Genomic DNA, 21,960 nt, shown 5'->3' with positions numbered 1-21,960 from the left:
TGAGACTGGAGTTAAGAACACATAGAATTTATAGAACCGAGGCAAAATTAGCCATGTCCCCTTAAATTAGAAACTTGAATAACTTTGAAAAGATTCATCTCATTTGGCTTGCCACAGCCAATCTACATGGTCTTGCCATCGGGAATCCTGACAATCATGGTTTCTCTGTGGATGGACTGTTCTGGAAGACAGGGAGAAGTGATGGGTCCATATTCCTCCTTATTTCAATAAGCCACACACATATGAATGTGAAGTTAAACTCAAAATGAAATAGAACTCTTTGGTGATGAGGATAGGATTCATGCAGAGAAGATGATACAACAATGTTAGATACCAAGTGGCTGCTGGCAGGTGTGGCTTTACATATATGCCAGATAATTTAATGCCCCCCCTCTGGGGCTTCATCATTACTAGATTACAGATTTATTGAAGGACAATAAAATTTCCTATTCATCATATTGTCTGCTGCATGGCCTGGTGCAATGCCTTCATATAGAAGATACTTAAAGCAGGAGTTGAGTGAATAAATAGCAGCTTATTAAAAACATGGCATTTAAATCAGATGGACTTGGATTTAAATCCTAGATTCACCATGTAGTAGTTCTGCGATCTCAAAGTTGTTTAGCTTTTCTATTTTTAAAATATTATCTTTATGAATATATAAAATCTGTGAAGCCTACAGACACTTCAAGAAAAATAAAACAAATGCCCTGAAGCCTATTACATAGTTTTGTCAAATCTTACTTTAGAAATTTTTTGTTTTTAAATAATAGAAAGAGTTGCAGCCTACTGGGAAACTCTCCCTGATCCCATTTCCTTTCACCCCACAAAGAAATTATTTTCCTCATGTTTGTATTTATAATTCCCAGGCATGTGTTTATATTTTGACTACACATCTATATCTGTAAACAACCAAAAATATTAATGAGCATGTTTTTGAATTTTATATAAATGCAAACATAGACACCATGTTCCACTATTCCAGATGCACTGTGTTTCCCCATTCTAATACCAATGAATGTAAGCTCCATAAAGGTAGTGATTATTTTTTCCTCTCCTTTCTTCGTTGTTCTATCTCCAGGACCAAGGAAAGCCTCTGGACATTGATGGCACTCAATTTGTTGAGTGAATGAATGAATGAACGAACGAATGAATGAATCCAACAAAGATTCAGATTTTAAATGTATGAAACTATGAGTCTCTGTATGAGTTCATATGATGTCATGGTTTAAGACATTAAGTCATTTTGCTATTTATTGTGACTGTACATTCATATTATTGAATTGCTCTATATAATGCAAAAACAAAAAACTAGAAGTTTATTCATTCCAACAAAGCTATAAAAAATGAGGTGAAGGCTGACTCTTTCCTTTATTTTAGCTCTAATAATTGTTTCACACAATGGCTTTCCTCCTGGATGTAATCTCCTCCTCCCTTGGCTTTTAGGAACACTATGGCTCTCTGAAAGGCCTTACCCTCAGCTGGATTGGGGATGGGAACAACATTCTGCATTCCATCATGATGAGTGCTGCAAAATTCGGGATGCACCTTCAGGCAGCTACTCCAACGGTAGGGGAACTTTCTGCCTTGAGACTAAGCCCCTCTTAAATCATCCCAGATACAACTACCAGTGAAAACAAACCAGTCTTCCATTCAAGGAAGGTACAGGTGAGGCCACAAACTTAAGGCTATGTAACTAGGATTACTATTACATTTATGTGGCCTCTTGAGTGCCCATTTCCCATGTACAAGAGACTCATACACAAACCAGTACTGAAGAATCCCCACAGAACCTTTTAAATATTCCATCACTGGGGCACCTGGATGGCTCAGTGGGTTAAGCCTCTGCCTTTGGCTCAGGTCATGATCTCAAGGTCCTGGGATCAAGCCCCACATTGGGGGGGGGGGGGTCTCTGCTCAGCAGGGAGCCTGCTTCCCCCTCACTCTCTGCCTTCCTCTCTGTCTACTTGTGATCTCTGTCTGTCAAATAAATAAATAAAATCTTTTAAACAATCCCATCACTGCTGAATATTTTCCCCATTATGTTTCTGATTGGCTAATGATATCCAATTAGGAGTCTCTTTTTTTAATCGATTTTTTAAAAGATTTATTTATTTATTTGACAGAGAGAGAGATCACAAGTAGGCAGAGAGGCAGGCAGAGAGAGAGGGGGAAGCAGGCTCCCTGCTGAGCAGAGAACCTGATGCAGGGCTCAATCCCAGGACCCTGAGACCATGATCTGAACCAAAGGCAGAGGCTTAACCCACTGAGCCACTCAGGCGCCCCTCCAATCAGGAGTCTTTAAAGGGAAAACTCCCCTAAACAGAGACTGTTTCAGAAACAAAGTGAAAGATAAAATCGGCCCTGTCATTAAGAGCAACTATTCACAATTACTGTGGACTAGTGTGTTTCTGACCAGGCATCTGTTTGCTGCTATTTCAGAAGTGAGTGCGAGGGTTCCCTCTAACAAACTAAGACATCCAGAGGCATCTTAAAATTACTAAGGCCTAAAATTACTCCCTGCTTCTGCTTCTTGAGTTTGAGATGTTTATTTGCCAATCACCAGGAACATGAATTTCACAATATGGGTTAATGACTGAATTTCTCTAATAGGAAATTCCCCAGTCCCCCAGGCTTTCATGCACTCTTCATCCCTTCCTGCACCAGTGTCTCAGGCTGAGTTCCCCACAAGGGATTTAGTGAGGATTTGTGTACAGGTATTAAAGGAGTACTTCTAAGGAAGACCTGTAGGAGAGTAGGAGAAGGACAGAGAGAGGGAAGAACCTAAGCAAGAGGGCCATTTAGAGTCACTAACCATCCCGGTTTGCCTCAGACGGAGGGATTTCCAGGGACATCGGACTATCGGTGCTAAAAGTGGGATACTCCCAGGCAAAGGGCATGATTTGGTCACTCTAGTGCCATGTCAGGCATCATCCTACAGAAGGAAGCTACAGCCTGATCCCACAGGTGAACTCAGAAGTGTAACTTATGCCCCAGAGTTGTCTCAAGCTGAGGCAAGGAAGGTGGGCTTGCTTCCTCTTTTTTTAAGATTTTATTTATTTTAAAGAGAGAGAGAGAGAGAGAGAGAGAGAGAGAAAGCGCACAAGTGAGGGGAGGGGCAGAGAGAGAATCCCAAGAGGACTCCGCACTGGGAGCCAATGCGGGGCTCTGTCCCAGGACTCTGAGATCATGAACTGAGCCAAAATCTAAAGTCGGATGCTTAATCAACTGTGTCAGCCACACACCCCAGTAGGTGGGCTTTCATCCTTTGAACAGTCATTGGTCAAAGGCAGCAAGGGGAGGTGGGGTAGTAAATCCCCTGGCACTTTTGGCAGGAAAAGCAGCTGGGTAGCCAGAGAGCTGTCTTCCCAGGAAGAGCTGTAAGTGCTGTTAAAAGCCCATTGAAATGGGGAGAGGGAGCAAAAGCTGTGAAAAGAAATCCTACGATGGCATCTGTGTAGAGCACCGGCATTGTCCACTGTCTCCTGCCAAAGAAAAAGAAAACAAAATGCTTTTCACTAGTGCTCTTGCTGAACCAGTTTGAGTCAATGTGCCATCTGTTATAACAAAGTACCACACACTGGGTGGCTTCAAATGATAGAAATTTATTATTTACAGTTCTGGAGACTAGAATTCCAAAATCAAGATGGCGGCAGGGCCATGCTCTCTCTGAAATCTCTAGGAAAGAATCCTCATCTCTCTCCACAGCCCCAAGCTTCCTGGGCTTGTGGCTGCAACCTTCCAGTCTCGTCCTCCATATTCTTGCCTTTATGTCTCTGTTTCTCTGTAGGAGAACATCAGTCATGTTAAAAGTAGGCCCGCACTGGGGCGCTTGGGTGGCTCAGTGGTTTAAAGCCTCTGCCTTTGGCTCAGGTCATGATCTCAAGGTCCTGGGATCAAGCCCCACATCAGTCTCTCTGCTCAGCAGGGAGCCTGCTTCCCCCTCTCTCTCTGCCTGCCTCTCTGCCTACTTGTGATCTCTGTCTGTCAAATAAATAAATAAAATCTTTAAAAAAAAAAGTAGGCCCACATTAATCCAGTATGTGATTACATCTTAACTCCTTACATCTGTCAAGACCCTCCTAGATAAGGTTACATTCTGGGGTTCTGGCTGAAAATGAATTTTGGGAGGATACTCTTCTACCTAATACACTTGCCATAGAAGAAATGGCAGACACAGACAACAGCATGTATTAGAAGCCACCCTATTATAGTAAACTGTGGGGACTCAGAGAGAGAATTCTTTTTTTTTTAAGGATTTTATTTATTTATTTGACAGAGAGAAAGAGGTCACAGGTAGGCAGAGAGGCAGGCAGAGAGAGAAAGAGGGGGAAGCAGGCTCCCCGCTGAGCAGAGAGTCTGATGCGGGGCTCAATCCCTGGATCCTAGGATCATGACCTGAGCCGAAGGCAGAGGCTTTAATCCACTGAGCCACCCAGGTGCCCCTCAGAGAGAGAATTCTTACAGCAGATAATTCTCTTTCTTTTAGCATAAATGGAAATGAAGGGTCAGATCCGACTTGTGCTTAAGGTGGTTGTCCTTCACTTTATGGGAAGAGTTAACACACCGTCACCCAAATCTAGTTGGAAGAAAAGCTCTGTATTAATGCAAACTGTGATTGCATTTAGTTTTTACAGTGACAACATTTATTGACAGTAACTGTTCCCTGATAGAAGATGCTCCTGGAGAGGCTTTATTCTGCTGGAAAAAAATAGAGGATTTAAACATTTTATGGTGTATCAGAGATGTTTTATTACCACCAAAGGGAAAAATTTGAATCTTACAAAGTAATTTCAATATTGTTCTTAGGCAAAAACTCATTTAAATGACAGACAGCGTTAAAACTTTGTCAAATCTTGGTGGGAGTGAGAGTTTTAAAAAGTCTTTGGGAAAGCGTGATAGTGCAGAAGTTGTTCAGTTAATTTATAAGTAGGCCTATTTCCTTTCAAGATAAAGCTAGGAGATTTATTGTAAATTTAAGAAGCCCTGAAGTCTCCAAGGCCATAATTAATCTATTTCCCCATTATTCAACTGGGAATAACTTACATGTTCAAGAAAACATAATTTTGTCCTTGATTGTAAAATTGCTCCATAAACTATTGATGGTAATGATTTTAACATTGTTCTAAGTGAATATTTAGACTGAACTGGGTTTGTTAATCACCTTCTTCCTCTGGTTTTAAGATTTATGTAAAAGCCAATGAGTGATTTAGTATTGAAAGCTGAGCTGTGAGTAAAGAATTCCTCTTTGTATTCTCAGTCATGGCCCAGTGCATGCAAGGTTGGGTGATTTTCTAATTTCCAAACCTCTCTGTTGGTTCTCTAAGTACTTATTGATTCCTTCTGTAAGAATGATTATATGTAGGGAGTATAAAACCTGCTCTCTAGAGGGAAGGCTAAATTTTCAGGGCAGGAGGCACATGGGGTAATGGCCAAGCCTCTTCATTTATGTTTACTGGTATGAATGGTCACATTAGTTACTAAATTAGCAAAGCTTTATTAATTACCTTCTCCACATCCCGATAAAAGAGCTCTAGAACTTACGGCTATTTGAGGGCGGTCTAAAATGTCTGTGTCACCATCATCAGCGTCACGTGTAGTTTCTTTCAAGAATTCTGTTATGAGAAGGAACTACGGTAGACACTCATGTGCAAATAGACAGTTTCAAAGGAATGAACCTGAACATGCCTGTGACAGGCTGAGGTTCCTAGGAGTAGACTCTGAGACAGAGTTTGGTGTGCAGGATGCTTATTAGGGCACGCCCTTGAGACCAACACCTGTGGAAGGGAAGGGAGGAAAGCAGGAGTGGGCAGAGGAAGAAGCCGAGCTGCACTGCAGGTCGAACAACAGCCTCGTCTGACCTTACAGAGACTTCTAGATCCGAGATGGCCATTTAGAGCTGTTCCAAGTTGGGAGGAGGGAGTCAAGTTTCCAACCCCTTCTGTCAGTCAGTCATTGAATGTAGGTCGCCCCAGAAGGGGATGTGACCTTGGATGAGTCAGCTCTCTGCAGCTGAGGCAGTGCCCAAAGAGGGCTGGCGGCTGAAAGCCATCTTCTGGCAGCACGCCCAGCAGCTGGGGGAATAAGTTCTTTATTCATGAAGGGGGGATGTGAGTGGCATATCACAGTGTGTATCACAATGCTCCACTGAGAATTTCTAAAACCCAACTTCTAATAAATGCTAAGAATTCGGGAAAATGAGAAGGATGGAGGAAGGTGAGAATAACTGCGCTGTTTGGACTGACAAGACCTCCATATGGAAGGTCCAGAGGTGAGGCTGGGCTAAAGTCTGACAAAAGAAGAGCTGACATGTTCCAACAAAGACCCCCAGGAGGGGACAGGAGGAGGTGTTCAAGGGTAAAAGGCTGAGATGGCAGAAAGGGGCAAGACATAGTACGGAGATAACAAGAAGATTGCCTTTCCTACAGCAAGATGTTGAGAAGAATTAAGAGAGACAGAAACAGGGAATGTGGGGGTAGGGGGAAGCCTTGATACTCTTAATCAGCTTGGACTTAAGGAACAAGTGGTAAACATTGCAGGCTTCAGAGAAAACAATCCTTGCTGCTGTTGACAGAACAGATTGGAGGGGGAGAGGGGAGGTGCAGGGCTACCTGAGGCATCTGGAATAGCTTGGGGGTGGGGGAGGCTTTAGTGCCCTCGAATGTCCCCTCACCCAGAGCTGAGACTCGGCCAAGCAAGCGAGGCCCCTCTGGTGTGCCATTTGTGCTCACAAAGACTCCGACAGTTCTGCTTAAACTGTCTCAGCGCCTCGCTTACTTCACCCAAGCCCTGACCCTGCTCTCACCAAATGATCCCAAACAAATACATTTGAGCGAAAGCAGGGTGCTTGTGGTGTAAATGGCATTTCAAAGCATGAGTCCTGCACTCAGAACACTGGCACGTGGCCTGTGCGTATTTAGCTGGGGTGCTTGGGGAAGGTTCTTCTGCGGAGGAGACATTTGAGCTGAGACTTGAAAACATTAGCCACATGAAGCAAGCGGAGAAAAGCATCCCAGACAAAAACAAAAACAAAAACACAAACAAAACATTGCAAAAAAAAAAAAAAAACCCACACAGCTCGTGGAAAGATGGAGACAAAATGGCATCTGCTTGTAGAATTACGTATGTAATCCTCTTAACACTATTAGAGGAAGGAGAAGGGGCCCTACTGAGAGCTGCAAAGCACCACGCCCTGTTTATCTGATAATTAAAGAGGTCAAGGATAATAAGAGAAAGATGGGGCAGCTGGTTACCTTGTTAAATTCCCAAAAGCCCTATGAAGGTTTGGAATTTAGATGTCAATACCATATCCCACTTGAAGCAGCAAAGGGAAGGATAGCGGGCTTGCTATTGAGAGGAAAATAACGAATATATAAGACAGCCTAATACAAAACAATTGCCTAAATAACAGTTGACTTCTTCCCCCTGCAGGGTTATGAGCCAGATCCCAGTGTGACCAAGGTGGCAGAGCAGTATGCCAAGGAGGTATGCTCCTTATATGTAAACTTACAATGGCCTTTCTCTGTCCCATGAACTTGTTTAACGGCCATGCTTGTGTATGCTAGAACGGCACCAAGCTGTCACTGACAAATGATCCATTGGAAGCGGCTCGTGGAGGCAATGTGTTAATTACAGACACGTGGATAAGCATGGGACAAGAAGAGGAGAAGAAAAAGCGGCTCCAGGCTTTCCAAGGTTACCAGGTTACAATGAAGGTACAAAGTGATGCCTCTCTGAAGGTTCATTAATTCCATTCACAAAGGGCCGAACCATCTGATCACTCATTCGCTTTAGGGACAGTAGACTGTCCTCCCTTCCCTATAAAGGACTCGCTGACTGCATCCTCCAGGGATTTCTCTCCTCCTGAAGCTTAGCTATGGATGTTCTTTGGAAAGACTCTTTTGTCCTGGATGCAGGCATTTGCACTCAGGCAGAAGAGAGAAGCAAGCTTTTCCCTCTCACAGCGATGGAGGCAGGGAGGCATCAGAATGCTTTGCTGTGTGTGTGTCTAGAGACACTGTTACTTCTGTTGCATGCAGTTTCTTCTGATTTCTCCTCTAAGAAAAGCTGCATAATTAGGTTCTTCAGGCTAGTCCTTGCCTCTAGTTGTTCAGGACACTCGAGTCCAGTTTAGCTTTGCTTATGGCTTCCAGGGCATTCCCAGGGGAATCCCATCTACTCTGATGCCTTTCATTAAGATCTGAAGCAAGTCTTCTCAGTGCTGAGCATGCCTCTGAATTGCCTGGAGCTCTTAATACATAGCTGGCAGGACCCCACTCCCCCAGGGTTCTGAATTAGTAGATTAGAGGTGGGACCCAAGAACTGGCATTTATACCAAGTTCCCAGGTGATGCAATGCTGCTGCTCCAGGGTCACACTTTGAGAACTGCTCTTCTGGAAGAATACTCTACCAGGCAAGTATACATTGGGATTTTGTCAGCAGAGCAGCTAGTCTGTTTTGGTGGAGAAAGAGACTGAGCAAACACAACAGATATTTCATTGATAAAGCAATATGTAAATACTAGCTCCTTATTTATCCATGTGAATAGAATGAAGTTTGGAAAATAAAAAGTGGAAGTGTCTTTCCTATATCCTTTCATCAGTGACTATTCCCAGAGGGAGCCATGGTTCGACAATTTGATGCATCTCTTTGCAGACCTTTTCTGTGTATTTATATATGACTTCATACACACACACACACACAACTATTAATGTCTCGTAAATGGCATATCGGACATATTATTCTGACTTACTTTTCCCACTTAACAAATCTTAGATTTTCTTGTCCATTTATTTAGATATTTTTCATTATTTTAAATGGTTGCATAAAATTCCAAGGTCTGGGGGAACTATGATTTATGTTGATAAATCAGGCTTTTTTAATGATCCCAATTACAAAAAATGCCGTGATGAATATCCTTATACGTATTTCTCTGTGCAAGTATTACTGGAGAATAGATCCATGGAAAAAGAAGTTTTGTGTAAAGTGGTATATACTTTTTAAAATAGGTAAATGCTGCTAAATAGCCATCCAAAAAGAATTGATAATTTCTACTCTCTCCATACTCTTTCTACTCTTAGTTGTTATTTACATTTTTAATTTTTAAAATCTGTATCTCATGCTTTTTAAATTTTGCATTTCCTTGATTACTAATGAAGCTAAACATCGTTTCATGTTTACTGGCCATTTCCATGTGTCTTTTTCTAAAATGCTATCGTATCCTTTGCCCATTTTCTATTTTTTTTTTTTTTTGCCATTATTGGTTATAGAAGTTATTTATACATTATGGCTAATCTGTTGGCATATATGTGGAAATACGTTCATGGAGAAATTCTAAATTCCTTGTGGCTTACCTCGTCCTTGCCTTGACCAGCCTTAGGCATTTTTGTGTTGCTAGGACTGCAGGCTTGAAGAACATTCATCACACTGATGTATGACTGACTCGAATGTTATTCCTTTCCCATGTAACTTTGCCATTATTTTAGAAATTCAGAAGTTTCTGAACCTCGAACAAGTACGGGAAGTAAAAATTTTAGTAAAAGGCAGTAATTTTGAGGTAAGAAATTATGAGGTACTGCAGTTTTGACTCTGTAAGCGAACAATGGAAATGGATGGGAAAATGTAGCTTTCAGGACTTAATGGCTGGAGAAAATCACAACTGTTAGGGACTTTTGCATTAAGAGGGAAACCTCTTGTGTATAGTGCCCATAATCCTGTTTAATGCACTCCTATCTCAGCACACTCTCTTTCAAAAGTGTTTTAATTAGTGACGAGGTATGCTTCAACTGCTAAAAACCGTAACTTGTAGATAAGCTCAAAATGTAACATAACCTCATAAAAGCAACTTTTAAAATATATTGGGGCATAATGGGTAACTTTTGCTATCAGCCACGCATTACATCCATGGAACTCTTTACTGAAATATTCACAATCCCTCTAGACAGAGAACCAGAAAACTGAATTAGTGGTTTAATTTGGAGTAACATTCTCCCAAATTAAAAAAAAAAGACTATAAAATTCCATAAGTTGAAAGTACCATTCATGTTTCCTTTTGGTGCCTTGAATTTAAACCACTGCTCTCCCTCATCATCTCTCAATTTGCATTTGGTCTCTGACTCCACACCATATGTGTGTTTTAATATTGAAGAAGACAAAAGTAATAGCCGTATATACTAGCCAAAACACAGATGCATCCTATTTCTTCTTTAGACTGCTAAAGTTGCTGCCTCTGACTGGACATTTTTACACTGCTTGCCCAGAAAGCCAGAAGAAGTGGATGATGAAGTGTTTTATTCTCCACGATCACTAGTATTCCCAGAGGCTGAAAACAGGAAGTGGACAATCATGGTAAGCAAGAAATGGGGAATGGAAGCTAAGAAGAGGTTCTCTGTGTGGTCCTAACTTGGTCATTCATGCCTTTTGGTAAATAATAAGCAACTGAGATTATCTACCTATATGACTTACTCATAAGGCATCTATTTTTTCCCAGAAAGTTCATAATAGAGTATTATTGTTTCTTAGCATTTATATTGTATTTTTAATGGCATAAAATTGATGTCCTTCCAAATATATCTATTTTATTTTATTGCCTTTTTTTTTTTTAAGAAAGAGAAAGAGTGGGTCAGGGGGTGGGGCAGAGGGAGAGGAAGAGAGAATCCCAAGCAGGTCCCATGCCAAGTGTGGAGCCCCAGGCTGGGCTCAGTCTTATGACCCTGAGATCATGACCTGAGCTGAAATCAAGATTTGGGTGCTCATCCGAATGAGCCACCTAGGTGCCCCCAAATATATCTATTTTAATAAAAATTGAGGCTGCTCTTAATCAGCCTGAACACCAGCCACCATTGCCTGCCAACCATTATATTGTATAATTCTTATTTTACAGTCCCCTTGTTAATATTTATAGATTCCAAATTCAGTGCCTGGCACAAAATGAGTATTTAAAGAAATCTTATTTCCTTTCTCTTTTCTTCCTTTTATGACTTACCTAGATCATTGTTTTGGTTCTCTACTTGACTTTGGCTCTATAGATATATCTGCTTTAGGTACTAAACATTTCCAGAACTGCAACAAAACAAATTTAACAAAATACTTCTCCACTTAACATAAGTTTCATCTTTATCACTGCTATTCTAGGAAATATTAACCTTACATCTGTGTGTTACAATAGTCCAAGCATCACCTTCTTCTCTGAAAAACTGAGAATCATGTATCATAATTTAGTACCACTGTGGGTTTTTTGTTTTTGTTTTTGTTTTTAGTTTTTTAGTTTTTAGTGGTTTAACTGATTTCAATTACTGTACCAGCTGGGGTCTTACTAGCAAACAGAGGCCACTCTAGGAAAGATAAAAAGATAATATAAGAATTTATTAAGAGACATTTAGCAGTGCCCAGAATCTCTGGGGAAAGAAGGTGCAGCAAGTCATTCCTGGATACCACATATTCAGAAACAACACACACAGGAAAATCGCCCAACAACATCGTGGTTTTTTAGTAGCCAAACAGCACTGACACAGCTATGCAAAGCCTGGTACCTAAGACCCCTGAAACTAAATGCCAGATACTCCATTATTGCTGCCCCAGCTGAACCAGATACCCCACATCTGCTTAGACCAGAAGATCTAATCTCTCAGACGATGGCTTTCAATGCACATTGTTCGCTTATGACTCTAAGACTTGAGTACCTACAATTGAGTGTCATGTCTGCACTGTAGCTTTTGGGAAAAGTAGTTTATAACTTTCAAATTCTGGAGTACAGAAAAATGAGCTGGAAAGGACTCTGGTAATTTTTTTAATCTAATGGGAATTCATTTTATCTAAATGGGAATAGATAGGGTTATTTTATCTAAATGGGAATAGATAGGGTTATTGTGAGCATTAAAATAATACACGTAAGCATTTAGTATGGTATCTAATACACTGTAAGTATTGTGATAATTATTATCACTGACATCTTCTTCATTGTTGACCTAATACAGTGACCAGGGGGGTTTTGAGCTCCACTATGGCTGCTTGAAAGCCAATCATGGTTTCCTTTCCAATGGAAAGTTATATGTCAGGTCTAAATTTGTCATATATAATAGGAGGGATGGTTTTGTTTTTACTGTACCTTCCAGCTGGCCACCTCAGGACACTAGCTTTGGCCAAAATGGCAACTGCCATGTTATCTAGACCAGTGCTTCCAAAGCTTTTAAAAAAAATTTTTTTTATTATGTTACATTAGTCACCATACAGTACTTCATTAGTTTTTGATGATGTATTGTTACATGATTCATTGTTTGCATATAACACCCAGTGCCCTACCACCATCTCTCCATACCCTACCTTCCTGAAGTGCCCACTATTAATAGGGGAAAAATATTTCAAGGCAAACAAGAGGCATAGCCATGTTAAAATGAAGGTAGAGCATCTAAAATAGAAAGAATATTGCCTGGGAGTGAGAAGACTTGCACCCTAGATGCATTCTTTATATATTGCATACTTTATATACTTTTTTTTAATCTTCAGTTAGCCATCATATACTTTATATATTTTATATAGTCTTTAATGCTCGTCAACTCTGCCACCTTGGATAAGTATTACCTCCCTGGGTCCTGGTTTCCTCACAGATAAGATCAACAGATCAAACTATACAGATGGCAAATGATTTTTAATCATAGGGCCCTCAGTCTCAGCAACAGGCTACTTAAGTTATCTATGTTCAGAAGGTTCTAAGCCTGCCTGTGGTCTCAGAAAGAAAGTGGCATAACTGACTAGTGACACCTGACATGGATTCTGGAAGAGAGGTGGTGACACACATGCTACATTCTTCAATTCTCTGAGTTAGAGACTAGAGGTCCCATTGAGTGAAGTTCATGTTGGCAGTCGTATACTATGCATCTACTGGGTGCTGGTCCCTCTGCCAGGCATTTGGAGATTAAAAAAAAAAAAAAGAACAGTATGTAGTCCCCACTTAGCCTGTACAATTCATAGGAATATGATATTTTCAGGGGAGATGAGACCCTAGAGATTGTCTAGTCTAAATTCCTATTTTACATGGAAAGAAATGATTCTTAGGTAACTTATTTAGAATGGCATTTAGGCTCAACACTACTGAGATACATTTCTCTGGGATGTTCTAAAGGCACAATACTTGTTTTCCTCTAGAAATTCCCTAGCCAGTGCAATAGCTACTAGGCACTTGTGGCTATTTCTATTTAAATTTAAACTATTTAAAATTAAAATATAATGAAATGTAAGAGTGTATTCCTCAGACATACTAAGCACATTTTAAGTGCTCAATAGCTACACATGGCTGGTGGCTACATTATTTGTATCTGACAGCACAGACATAGAACATTTTGATAATTGCAGAATGTTTTACTGGACAGGACTACTGTCTAGAGAACGATTTCCACACATAATTTCATTTAAAATCAGGATGGAAGAAGAAAAGAAAAATACAATCTAGCCTCAAGTTCTAACATGTCCATAATGACTAATGTCAAATACATAACTAAATAGGGTGTGGCTTGCTCCAAAAGCATATAACATTTTTATTAACATATAATGTATTATTTGCTTCAGGGGTACAGGTCTATGATTCATCAGTCTTACACAATTCAAAGGGCTCACCGTAGCACATGCCTTCCCCAGCAAATGCATATTCTTTCAGTACTTAGAGGAGCTTTTCAAGGCCTCCATGTTGGGTGAATTCTAGCTGTGCTCTTTAGAACACTCTAGTAATCATATCATTCTCTCCATAGTGCACAAGGGACAAGCCTTTGGATGCCTTTGTTTTATTTTGTTTTTTTATTTTTTTTCATTTTTTAAAAATTTATTTTCAGCATAAGAGTATTCATTGTTTTTGCACCACACCCAGTTCTCCATGCAATCCGTGCCCTCTCTAATACCCACCACCTGGTACCCCGACCTCCCACCCTCCGCCACTTCAAACCCCTCAGATTGTTTTTCAGAGTCCATAGTCTCTCATGGTTCACTCCCCTTCCAATTTCCCTCAACTCCCTTCTCCTCTCCATCTCCCCTTGTCCTCCATGCTATTTGTTATGCTCCACAAATAAGTGAAACCATATGATAATTGACGCTCTCTGCTTGACTTATTTCACTCAGCATAATCTCTTCCAGTCCCATCCATGTTGCTACAAAAGTTGGATAATCATTCTTTCTGATGGAGGCATAATACTCCATAGTGTATATGGACCACATCTTCCTTATCCATTTGTCCATTGAAGGGCATCTTGGTTCTTTCCACAGTTTGGCGACCGTGGCCATTGCTGCTATAAACAGTGGAATACAGATGGCCCTTCCTTTCACCACATCTATATCTTTGGGGTAAATACCTAGTAGTGCAATTGTAGGGTCATAGGGAAGCTCTATTTTTAGTTTTTTAGGAATCTCCACACTGCTCTCCAAAGTGGCTGCACCAAATTGCATTCCCACCAACAGTGTAAGAGGGTTCCCCTTTCTCCACATCCCCTCCAACACATGTTGTTTCCTGTCTTGCTAATTTTGGCCATTCTAACTGGTGTAAGGTGGTATCTCAATGTGGTTTTAATTTGAATCTCCCTGATGGCTAGTGATGATGAGCATTTTTTCATGTGTCTAATAGCCTCTTCACTGGAGAAGTGTCTGTTCATACCTTAAAGAACTAGAGAATCAACAACAAATCAAACCAACTCCACACATAAGTAGGGAAATTATCAAGATTAGAGCTGAGATCAATGAGGTAGAAACCAGAGATACAGTAGAACGTATCAATGAAACTAGAAGCTGGTTTTTTGAAAGAATCAATAAGATCAATAAACCATTGGCCACACTAATACAAAAGAAAAGAGAGAAAGCCCAAATTCATAAAATTATGAATGAAAAGGGAAAGACCACAACTAACACCAAGGAAGTAGAAACAATCATCAGAAGTTATTATCAACAGTTATATGCCAATAAGCTAAGCAACCTAGATGAAATGGATGCATTCCTGGAAAACTATAAACTCCCAAAATTGAACCAGGAAGAAATTGACAACCTGAATAGACCAATATCTAGTAACGAGATTGAAGCAGTGATCAAAAACCTTCCAAAATTTGGTGAGTGATGTGAAGTGTGTAAACCTGGTGATTCACAGACCTGTACCCCTTGGGAAAAAAATATATGTTTATAAAAAATAAAAAATTTTTAAAAACCCTCCCAAAAAACAAGAGCCCAGGACCTGATGGATTCCCTGGGGAATTTATCAAACTTTCAAAGAAGAAATAACACCTATTCTCTTGAAGCTGTTTCAAAAAATTGAAGCAGATGGAAAATTTCCAGACTCTTTCTATGAAACCAGCATTACTCTGATCCCCAAACCAGGCAAAGACCCTATCAAAAAGAATAATTTCAGGCCAATATCACTGATGAATATGGATGCTAAGATTCTCAACAAGATCCTAGCAAACAGGATCCAATAGCACATTAAGAAGATTATCCACCATGGTGGGATTCATTCCTGGGCTACAAGGATGGTTCAACATTCACAAATCAATCAATGTAATAGAACAAATTAATATGAGAAGAGAGAAGAACCACATGGTCCTCTCAATTGATGCAGAAAAAGCATTTGACAAAATCCAGCATCCGTTCCTGATTAAAACGCTTCAAAGTATAGGGATAGAGGGAACATTCCTGAACTTCATAAAATCTATCTATGAAAGACCCACAACAATTATCATCCTCAATGGGAAAAAGCTTGCAGCCTTCCTGTTGAGATCAGGAACACGACAAGGATGCCCACTCTCACCACTCTTGTTCAACATAGTATTAGAAGTCCTAGCAACAGCAATCAGACAACAAAGAGAAATAAAAGGTATCCAAATTGGCAATGAAGAAGTCAAACTCTCTCTCTTCACAGATGACATGATTCTTTATATGGAAAACGCAAAAGACTCCACCCCCAAACTACTAGAACTCATACAACAATTTATTTTGTTTTTAAAATATACCCTCTCCTCCCCACGAAGTTTGTTTTTGTATTTTTCAGTAATTAGGAAGGCTGTAGAACTCATAAAATGTCAGGTACATTTCTTCCTCTGCCTACAGTTTTTACTGTGGACCTGAAGTAACCTAAAGAGACTGCGCAGTAGAGCTGATACTTCAAAGCACTGCTATCAGAATGGTCCTTAGATATGCAACACCACTGCAAATTTAATTCACAGTATTTTTGTACTTTATTTCTCTCCAAATTAGGGGTGACAGATCAAATACAGGATACCCAGTTAAATTGGAATTTTAGCTAAACAACAAATAATTGTTTAGTATAGGTATGTCCGATGCAATATTTGGAACATACTTACAGTTTAAAAAAAACTGTTGCTTTCTTAAATGCCAATTTAACTGTATTTATTTATTCATTTAACCAAATCTGGCAACTCTACTCCAAGTTGACTTTATAAGACTTAACATTTGAAAATAAATTTGACACTTGCAATGACCATTAACAATAAAAAAAAAAAAAAAACTGAAATGTGATCCTAAAAACCCATAAAGAAGCTTAAAATATTTTACCTGGAAGGTGTTCTTATCCTAGAGTTTGGCCTTCCTAGTTTCTTCTTGTCATTCAAATCTCAAATGTTATTCCTTTAACAAGGCCTTCACTGGCCACCCACTCTTTTTTCTTAAATTTTATTTTATTTTTTCAGTGTTCCAAGATTCATTGTTTATGAATCACACCTAGTGCTCCACGCAATACATGCCCTCCTTGATCCCCAGCACCAGGCTCACCCAACCCCTACCCCCTTTCCCCTCCAAAACCCTCAGTTTGTTTCTCAAAGTCCACAGTCTCTCATGGTTTTTCTCCCTCTACAATTTCCCCCCAACAATTTCTCCCTCTACAACTTCCCCCAACGATCTCCGTGTAATTCCTTATACCCCACAAGTAAATGAAACTATATGATAATTGACTCTCTCTGCTTGACTTATTTCACTCAGCTTAATCTCCTCCAGTCCCATCCATGTTTATACAAAAGTTGGGTATTCATCCTTTCTGATGCAGGTATAATATTCCATTGTATATATGGACCATATCTTCTTTTTTAATTAGTTTTTTTATTTTTTAAAAACATATAATATATTTTTATCCCCAGGGGTACAGGTCTGTGAATCACCACGTTTACACACTTCTCATGGTGGGTGAAGGGGGTAGGAGAAGAATAAATGAAACCAGATGGGATTGGGTGGACCATATCTTCTTTATCCATTCATCTGTTGAAGGGCATCTTGGCTCTTTCCACAGTTTGGTGACTGTGGCCATTGCTGCTATGAATATTGGGGTACAGATGGCCCTTCTGTTCACTACATCTGTATCTTTGGGGTAAATATTCTGTATCTTTGGGGTAAATATCCAGTAGTGCAATTGCAGGATTATAGGGTAGCTCTATTTTTAATTTATTAAGGAATCTCCACGCTGTTTTCCAAAGTGACTGCACAACTTGCATTCCCACCAAGAGTGTAAGAGGGTTCCCCATTCTCCACATCCTCTCCAACATTTGTTTCCTGTACTGTTGATTTTGACCATTCTAACTGGTGTGAGGTGCTATCTCAATATGGTTTTGATTTGGATCTCCCTGATACTAATGATGATGAAAATTTTTTCATGTGTCTGTTAGCCATTTGTATGTCTTCTTCGGAGAAGTGTCTGTTCATGTCTTCTGCCCATTTTTTGATGTGATTACCTGTTTTGTGGGTGTTGAGTTTGAGGAGTTTTTCATAGATCTTGGATATCAGCCCTTTGTCTGTAGTATAATTTTGTGAATATCTTCTCCCATTCCGTGGGCTGCCTCTTTGTTTTGTTAACTATTTCCTTTGCTACCCACTCTTAAAGAGGTTCTTCATCCTCCTTTATCACATTATTTTATTTTTATTTTATTTTATTTAAATGTTTTAAAAATTTATTTATTTGAGAGAGACATAGGGCTCGATCCCAGGACCCCAGGATCATGACCTGAGCCAAAATCAGACACTTGGTCCATTGAGGCACCCAGGGGCCCCTCCATTTTTTATTTTACTTATTTTTTTTTAATTTTTAATTTTTAATTTTTTATAAACATATATTTTTATCCCCATGGGTACAGGTCTGTGAATCACCAGGTTTATACACTTCACAGCACTCACCAAAGCACATACCCTCCCCAATGTCCATAATCCCACCCCCTTCTCCCAAACCTCTAATGACATTTATCCCGACTTGGTATTTTTCTGTTTGTTGCCTGTCCCCCTACTATAATGAAAACGCCTTCATAAGAGCATCGATCTTGTCTATAATGCTCTTTGTTATACCTGGAAGGGAGCACGACACCCTATATTTGTGCTCAAAACATTTTTTGTAGCCTACTGGTGATATAGGGTATTGCTTCCAGAATACAGACTTTGGAAATTAAGTTAAAATTCTGACTCTCTATGTGATCCTGAGCAAGTCCTGTTTATTCATATGATAATGGAGATAAAAATAGAAATAACTTCATAAGTTTATGAGGATTAAATGAGGTAAGAGTCATCTAAGCGTAGTGATTAAAATCTTAGGGACAGGCAGATGTAAATCCATCCCCTACTACTACCACTCAGGAAATACCTACACCTTCCTCTCTCTTACCACTTCACACAAGTAGGGAAGGATATGAAGTGTTATGGTGCACATAAAGCACTCAATACAGGGCCGAACACATGGTTACTGTTCAGTAAATACATTCAATGAATACCTATGAAATAGAAAACTTGCATTTCTGGTATAGGCTAGGGACACATGTACAGTATGGTCAAAAGGAGACAGTAAGAACATGTAAGGCAGTAAAACCACCTCCTAAGGGTGAAGTCAGAGAAACCTGAGTCTAAACCCAGTTGTTTACTATCTGCTTTTTCCAGGATCTTCCCATATATAAATGATAGTAACAGAAGTTACCTTAGAAGCTTATTGCATTAAATGAGATAATGGATAGACATTTCTACCTAGTAGCACCTAGCACAGTGCCTGGCAAATATTTCTTAAGTGACCAACATATGATAAGGCATTTAGTCCGGTACACAGTAAGCACTCAGTAAGCATTTGTTGTGGTTGTTTCTGATATTATTACTATTGTCATTATTGTGGAAGCTGGGAAGAGTAAAAGTGCAAATTACCATTTGTGGGTAAATTATAAATATTCCTTCATGAGGACCCAGATTCAGGCAGACATTATTTGTTAGCCCAAATAATTTACTTTTCTTATTCTACATCTGATTGATTCTAAACTTCTCTAGGTTATAAGTGACCAAACCACAGCATAAACATCAGGATGAGAGGGATTATATTTCTCTAAAACCAACCAATACCTAGGTTTCACTTATGACTGGAAAATCCAATAATGGTTACCACCATGGTATCTCATTTTAACTCTCTTATCCACTAGTTCTGGAATGAGGCCTAAGTAAGCATGGCGTTTCTGCATTTATTTGGGTCGGTCTGATCCTTCCAGACCTTCCTCTATCCAAATAAAAATGATATTAATTTAGAACTGTCCCCTTATCATTTCCTTCGGAAAACACATTTTAACTACAGGCCTTCAAAGCAGCAATCCATTTCCTCTTCCTTAGATCCCTAAGCAGAGTCTTGCTAATATTTGCCCATTTCTTTCTGTCTCTTTCTTTGTTGTGTCATCCCAGGCTGTCATGGTGTCCCTGCTGACAGATTATTCACCTCAGCTTCAGAAACCAAAGTTTTGATGCAGTGATGTTTGTCAAGAGAGAAACAATGTTCTTCAGTACCTGAAAAAGCCAACGTATGGAGGAAGGAGAAGAGAATCTAAGAAATAAACAAATCTTGACACACAGTATAGGTGAATGATGTGATACTGCTTTACCATTGTGAAACCTTCCTGAAGGCCTTAATTTAAGTGCCGATGCACTACAATACATGGCTTGACTTGGTTTAAACTCTCTAATGCACAATTTCGAGTTACATTTGGGTATTATATTAATAGTCGTGTACACTTGCTTCAACTAAACATAAAATACTGTGTTCATAATGCATAATGTCTAAGCCATTAAATATAATCTATGCTTATTACCTTAATAAATTATCACTTGTGCTAATTTGTAAGTAAACATTTACCAGGCAGTCAGCTGCTGGTAGATCTGTGGGCTGTGTTCATATCCCCCAGGACCAACAAGGAAGCCAAATGATCCATCTTGCTGATGTAGTAGTTTTCAGGCAAATGAGGTGGACAGACATTTACTTATGCATGGAGGAAATGATGAAATTCTCGGAAAACAGCTATAACAGTGCCCAAATTCTAGTTTTTTCTGGTTATATGTGGGAAGGATTTTTCAAAAGCACACACCTCTTCTCCGTAATGAACATTTAATGTCAAAAGCCTAAAGAAGCCTTTGTGAACAAGTGGCAAAACCATGGAAACCTAGGTGGGAACATAAGATCTGTTGCAGAGTGATATTTTCGTAGGTTCAAATTCTCTAGCAGAAGCAATTTAATTTTTTCATGTTTGTGCTTATTGTGCATCTACTCACACCCCACACCGGATGTGTCTATAAATGCACTACTTGCCACATTTTAGCCCATTCTCTTCTCTACAATTTCTAACCAGGATAACAAAAATTTGCATCACTGGATTATTATAATTAAGGCTACATGCTTTTGTGGGTGATCAAAATTTGTATTGTTGTATTATTATGGTACAAATTAAACATTTTTAGTCAAAATATTAAATAACATAAGTGGAACTTTAAGAAAATAATGTATTTCACAGGGGACAAAAAAAAAAATAACCATCTTTATGTTCTGCCTCTACTATTAGAAGAATGTTTCCAGGCTGGTTGACAGATATTCTTTAGCAGATAACTATGGCTTAAGTGAGTAAGAGATGAATTACAAATTAGATTTGCAATGAATATGCAATAAAATATATTTTTAGGGAGGAAAAGGCAGATAATGTTATAAGAGAAAAATCCATTTTTTCTAGTAAATATCAAAGTTGACTTTCTTGTCTATGGTAATTTCTTAGGACCACTCAAGAAAGAAAGAATGGAGTTTAACAGACTATCTTCTTTCAGTAGAGAGTATAGAATGATTTAACCAGAAGGTGCCATATACACTGTGGAAGCTCTCCCTCACACTACCTATATATAAAGGACATAATCCTAAGTATACTTCTACTATCTAAATGGTAGCCCATGGTAATGACCTTTCTTTACGGGTTACTCTCTGAACCAAATGGAAGGTATATTCTTCACTCAATCAAAAATAACTTCTAGGGCACCTGGATGGCTCAGTGGGTTGAGCCGCTGCCTTCGGCTGGGGTCATGGTCTCGGAGTCCTGGGATCGAGTCCCGCATCGGGCTCTCTGCTCGGCGGGGGGGCCTGCTTCCTCCTCTCTCTCTGCCTGCTTCTCTGCCTACTTGTGATCTCTCTCTGTCAAATAAATAAATAGAATCTTTAAAAAAAATAACTTCTAATCATTTTCTTGTCATAATGTAATCACTTTATCTCAATAAGCCCCGAAATTTTCTTTTTATGTATACACCAATTTAATATCTTTCTCAACATAAAACTATAGGAATTTATTTGCTTTCTTAACTTTTCATCTTACAAAGACATTATTTATAACATTAGGAATAAAGAAAACAAGGGAGGAAGATATAGCCTTAATTTTTCCAAAGCTATTTTTAATCTCCTATTTTTACTTTTTATGTTTTCTTCCCTCATCACCTTTTCTTTATATCTACTGCATCAGCAAAGATTAACAAAAACTCCAGCAATGACCCTTGGGTCTCTGGTGTACATAATAGATCCTAACCATTTAATATAACTTGCCAAAGATTTCCTTTTTTCCAGGCTTTCTTCACACAATATTGGAAGTAAAACATCAAGTAATTACACTGCGATGATTTCAGCGTTGGAGAAGAATCAACAGGTTTCTTTCCCCCCAATTTTAAGTTTCTAGG

The 21,960-nt window shown here is 39.3% G+C and overlaps 1 protein-coding gene across 1 annotated transcript in view; it reads left to right on the top strand.

Annotated features, from left to right (window-relative positions):
* The window catches only part of OTC (ornithine transcarbamylase), a 63,187-nt gene extending 42,193 nt beyond the window's left edge, over window positions 1-20,994 (top strand). The window contains exons 6-10 of the mRNA XM_059386278.1: window positions 1,447-1,569; window positions 7,432-7,485; window positions 7,566-7,715; window positions 10,210-10,347; window positions 19,666-20,994. Coding sequence (XP_059242261.1) covers window positions 1,447-1,569; window positions 7,432-7,485; window positions 7,566-7,715; window positions 10,210-10,347; window positions 19,666-19,725 — 525 coding nt within the window. The 3' untranslated portion in view covers window positions 19,726-20,994. The remainder of the gene's footprint in view (window positions 1-1,446; window positions 1,570-7,431; window positions 7,486-7,565; window positions 7,716-10,209; window positions 10,348-19,665) is intronic.
* The last annotated feature ends 966 nt before the right edge of the window (window positions 20,995-21,960 follow it).

This window comes from Mustela nigripes, chromosome X, assembly GCF_022355385.1.
Source record: "Mustela nigripes isolate SB6536 chromosome X, MUSNIG.SB6536, whole genome shotgun sequence".
Taxonomy (NCBI): domain Eukaryota; kingdom Metazoa; phylum Chordata; class Mammalia; order Carnivora; family Mustelidae; genus Mustela; species Mustela nigripes.
Note: the sequence above shows the minus strand (reverse complement) of the source record. Positions and strands in the feature narration are given on the sequence as shown.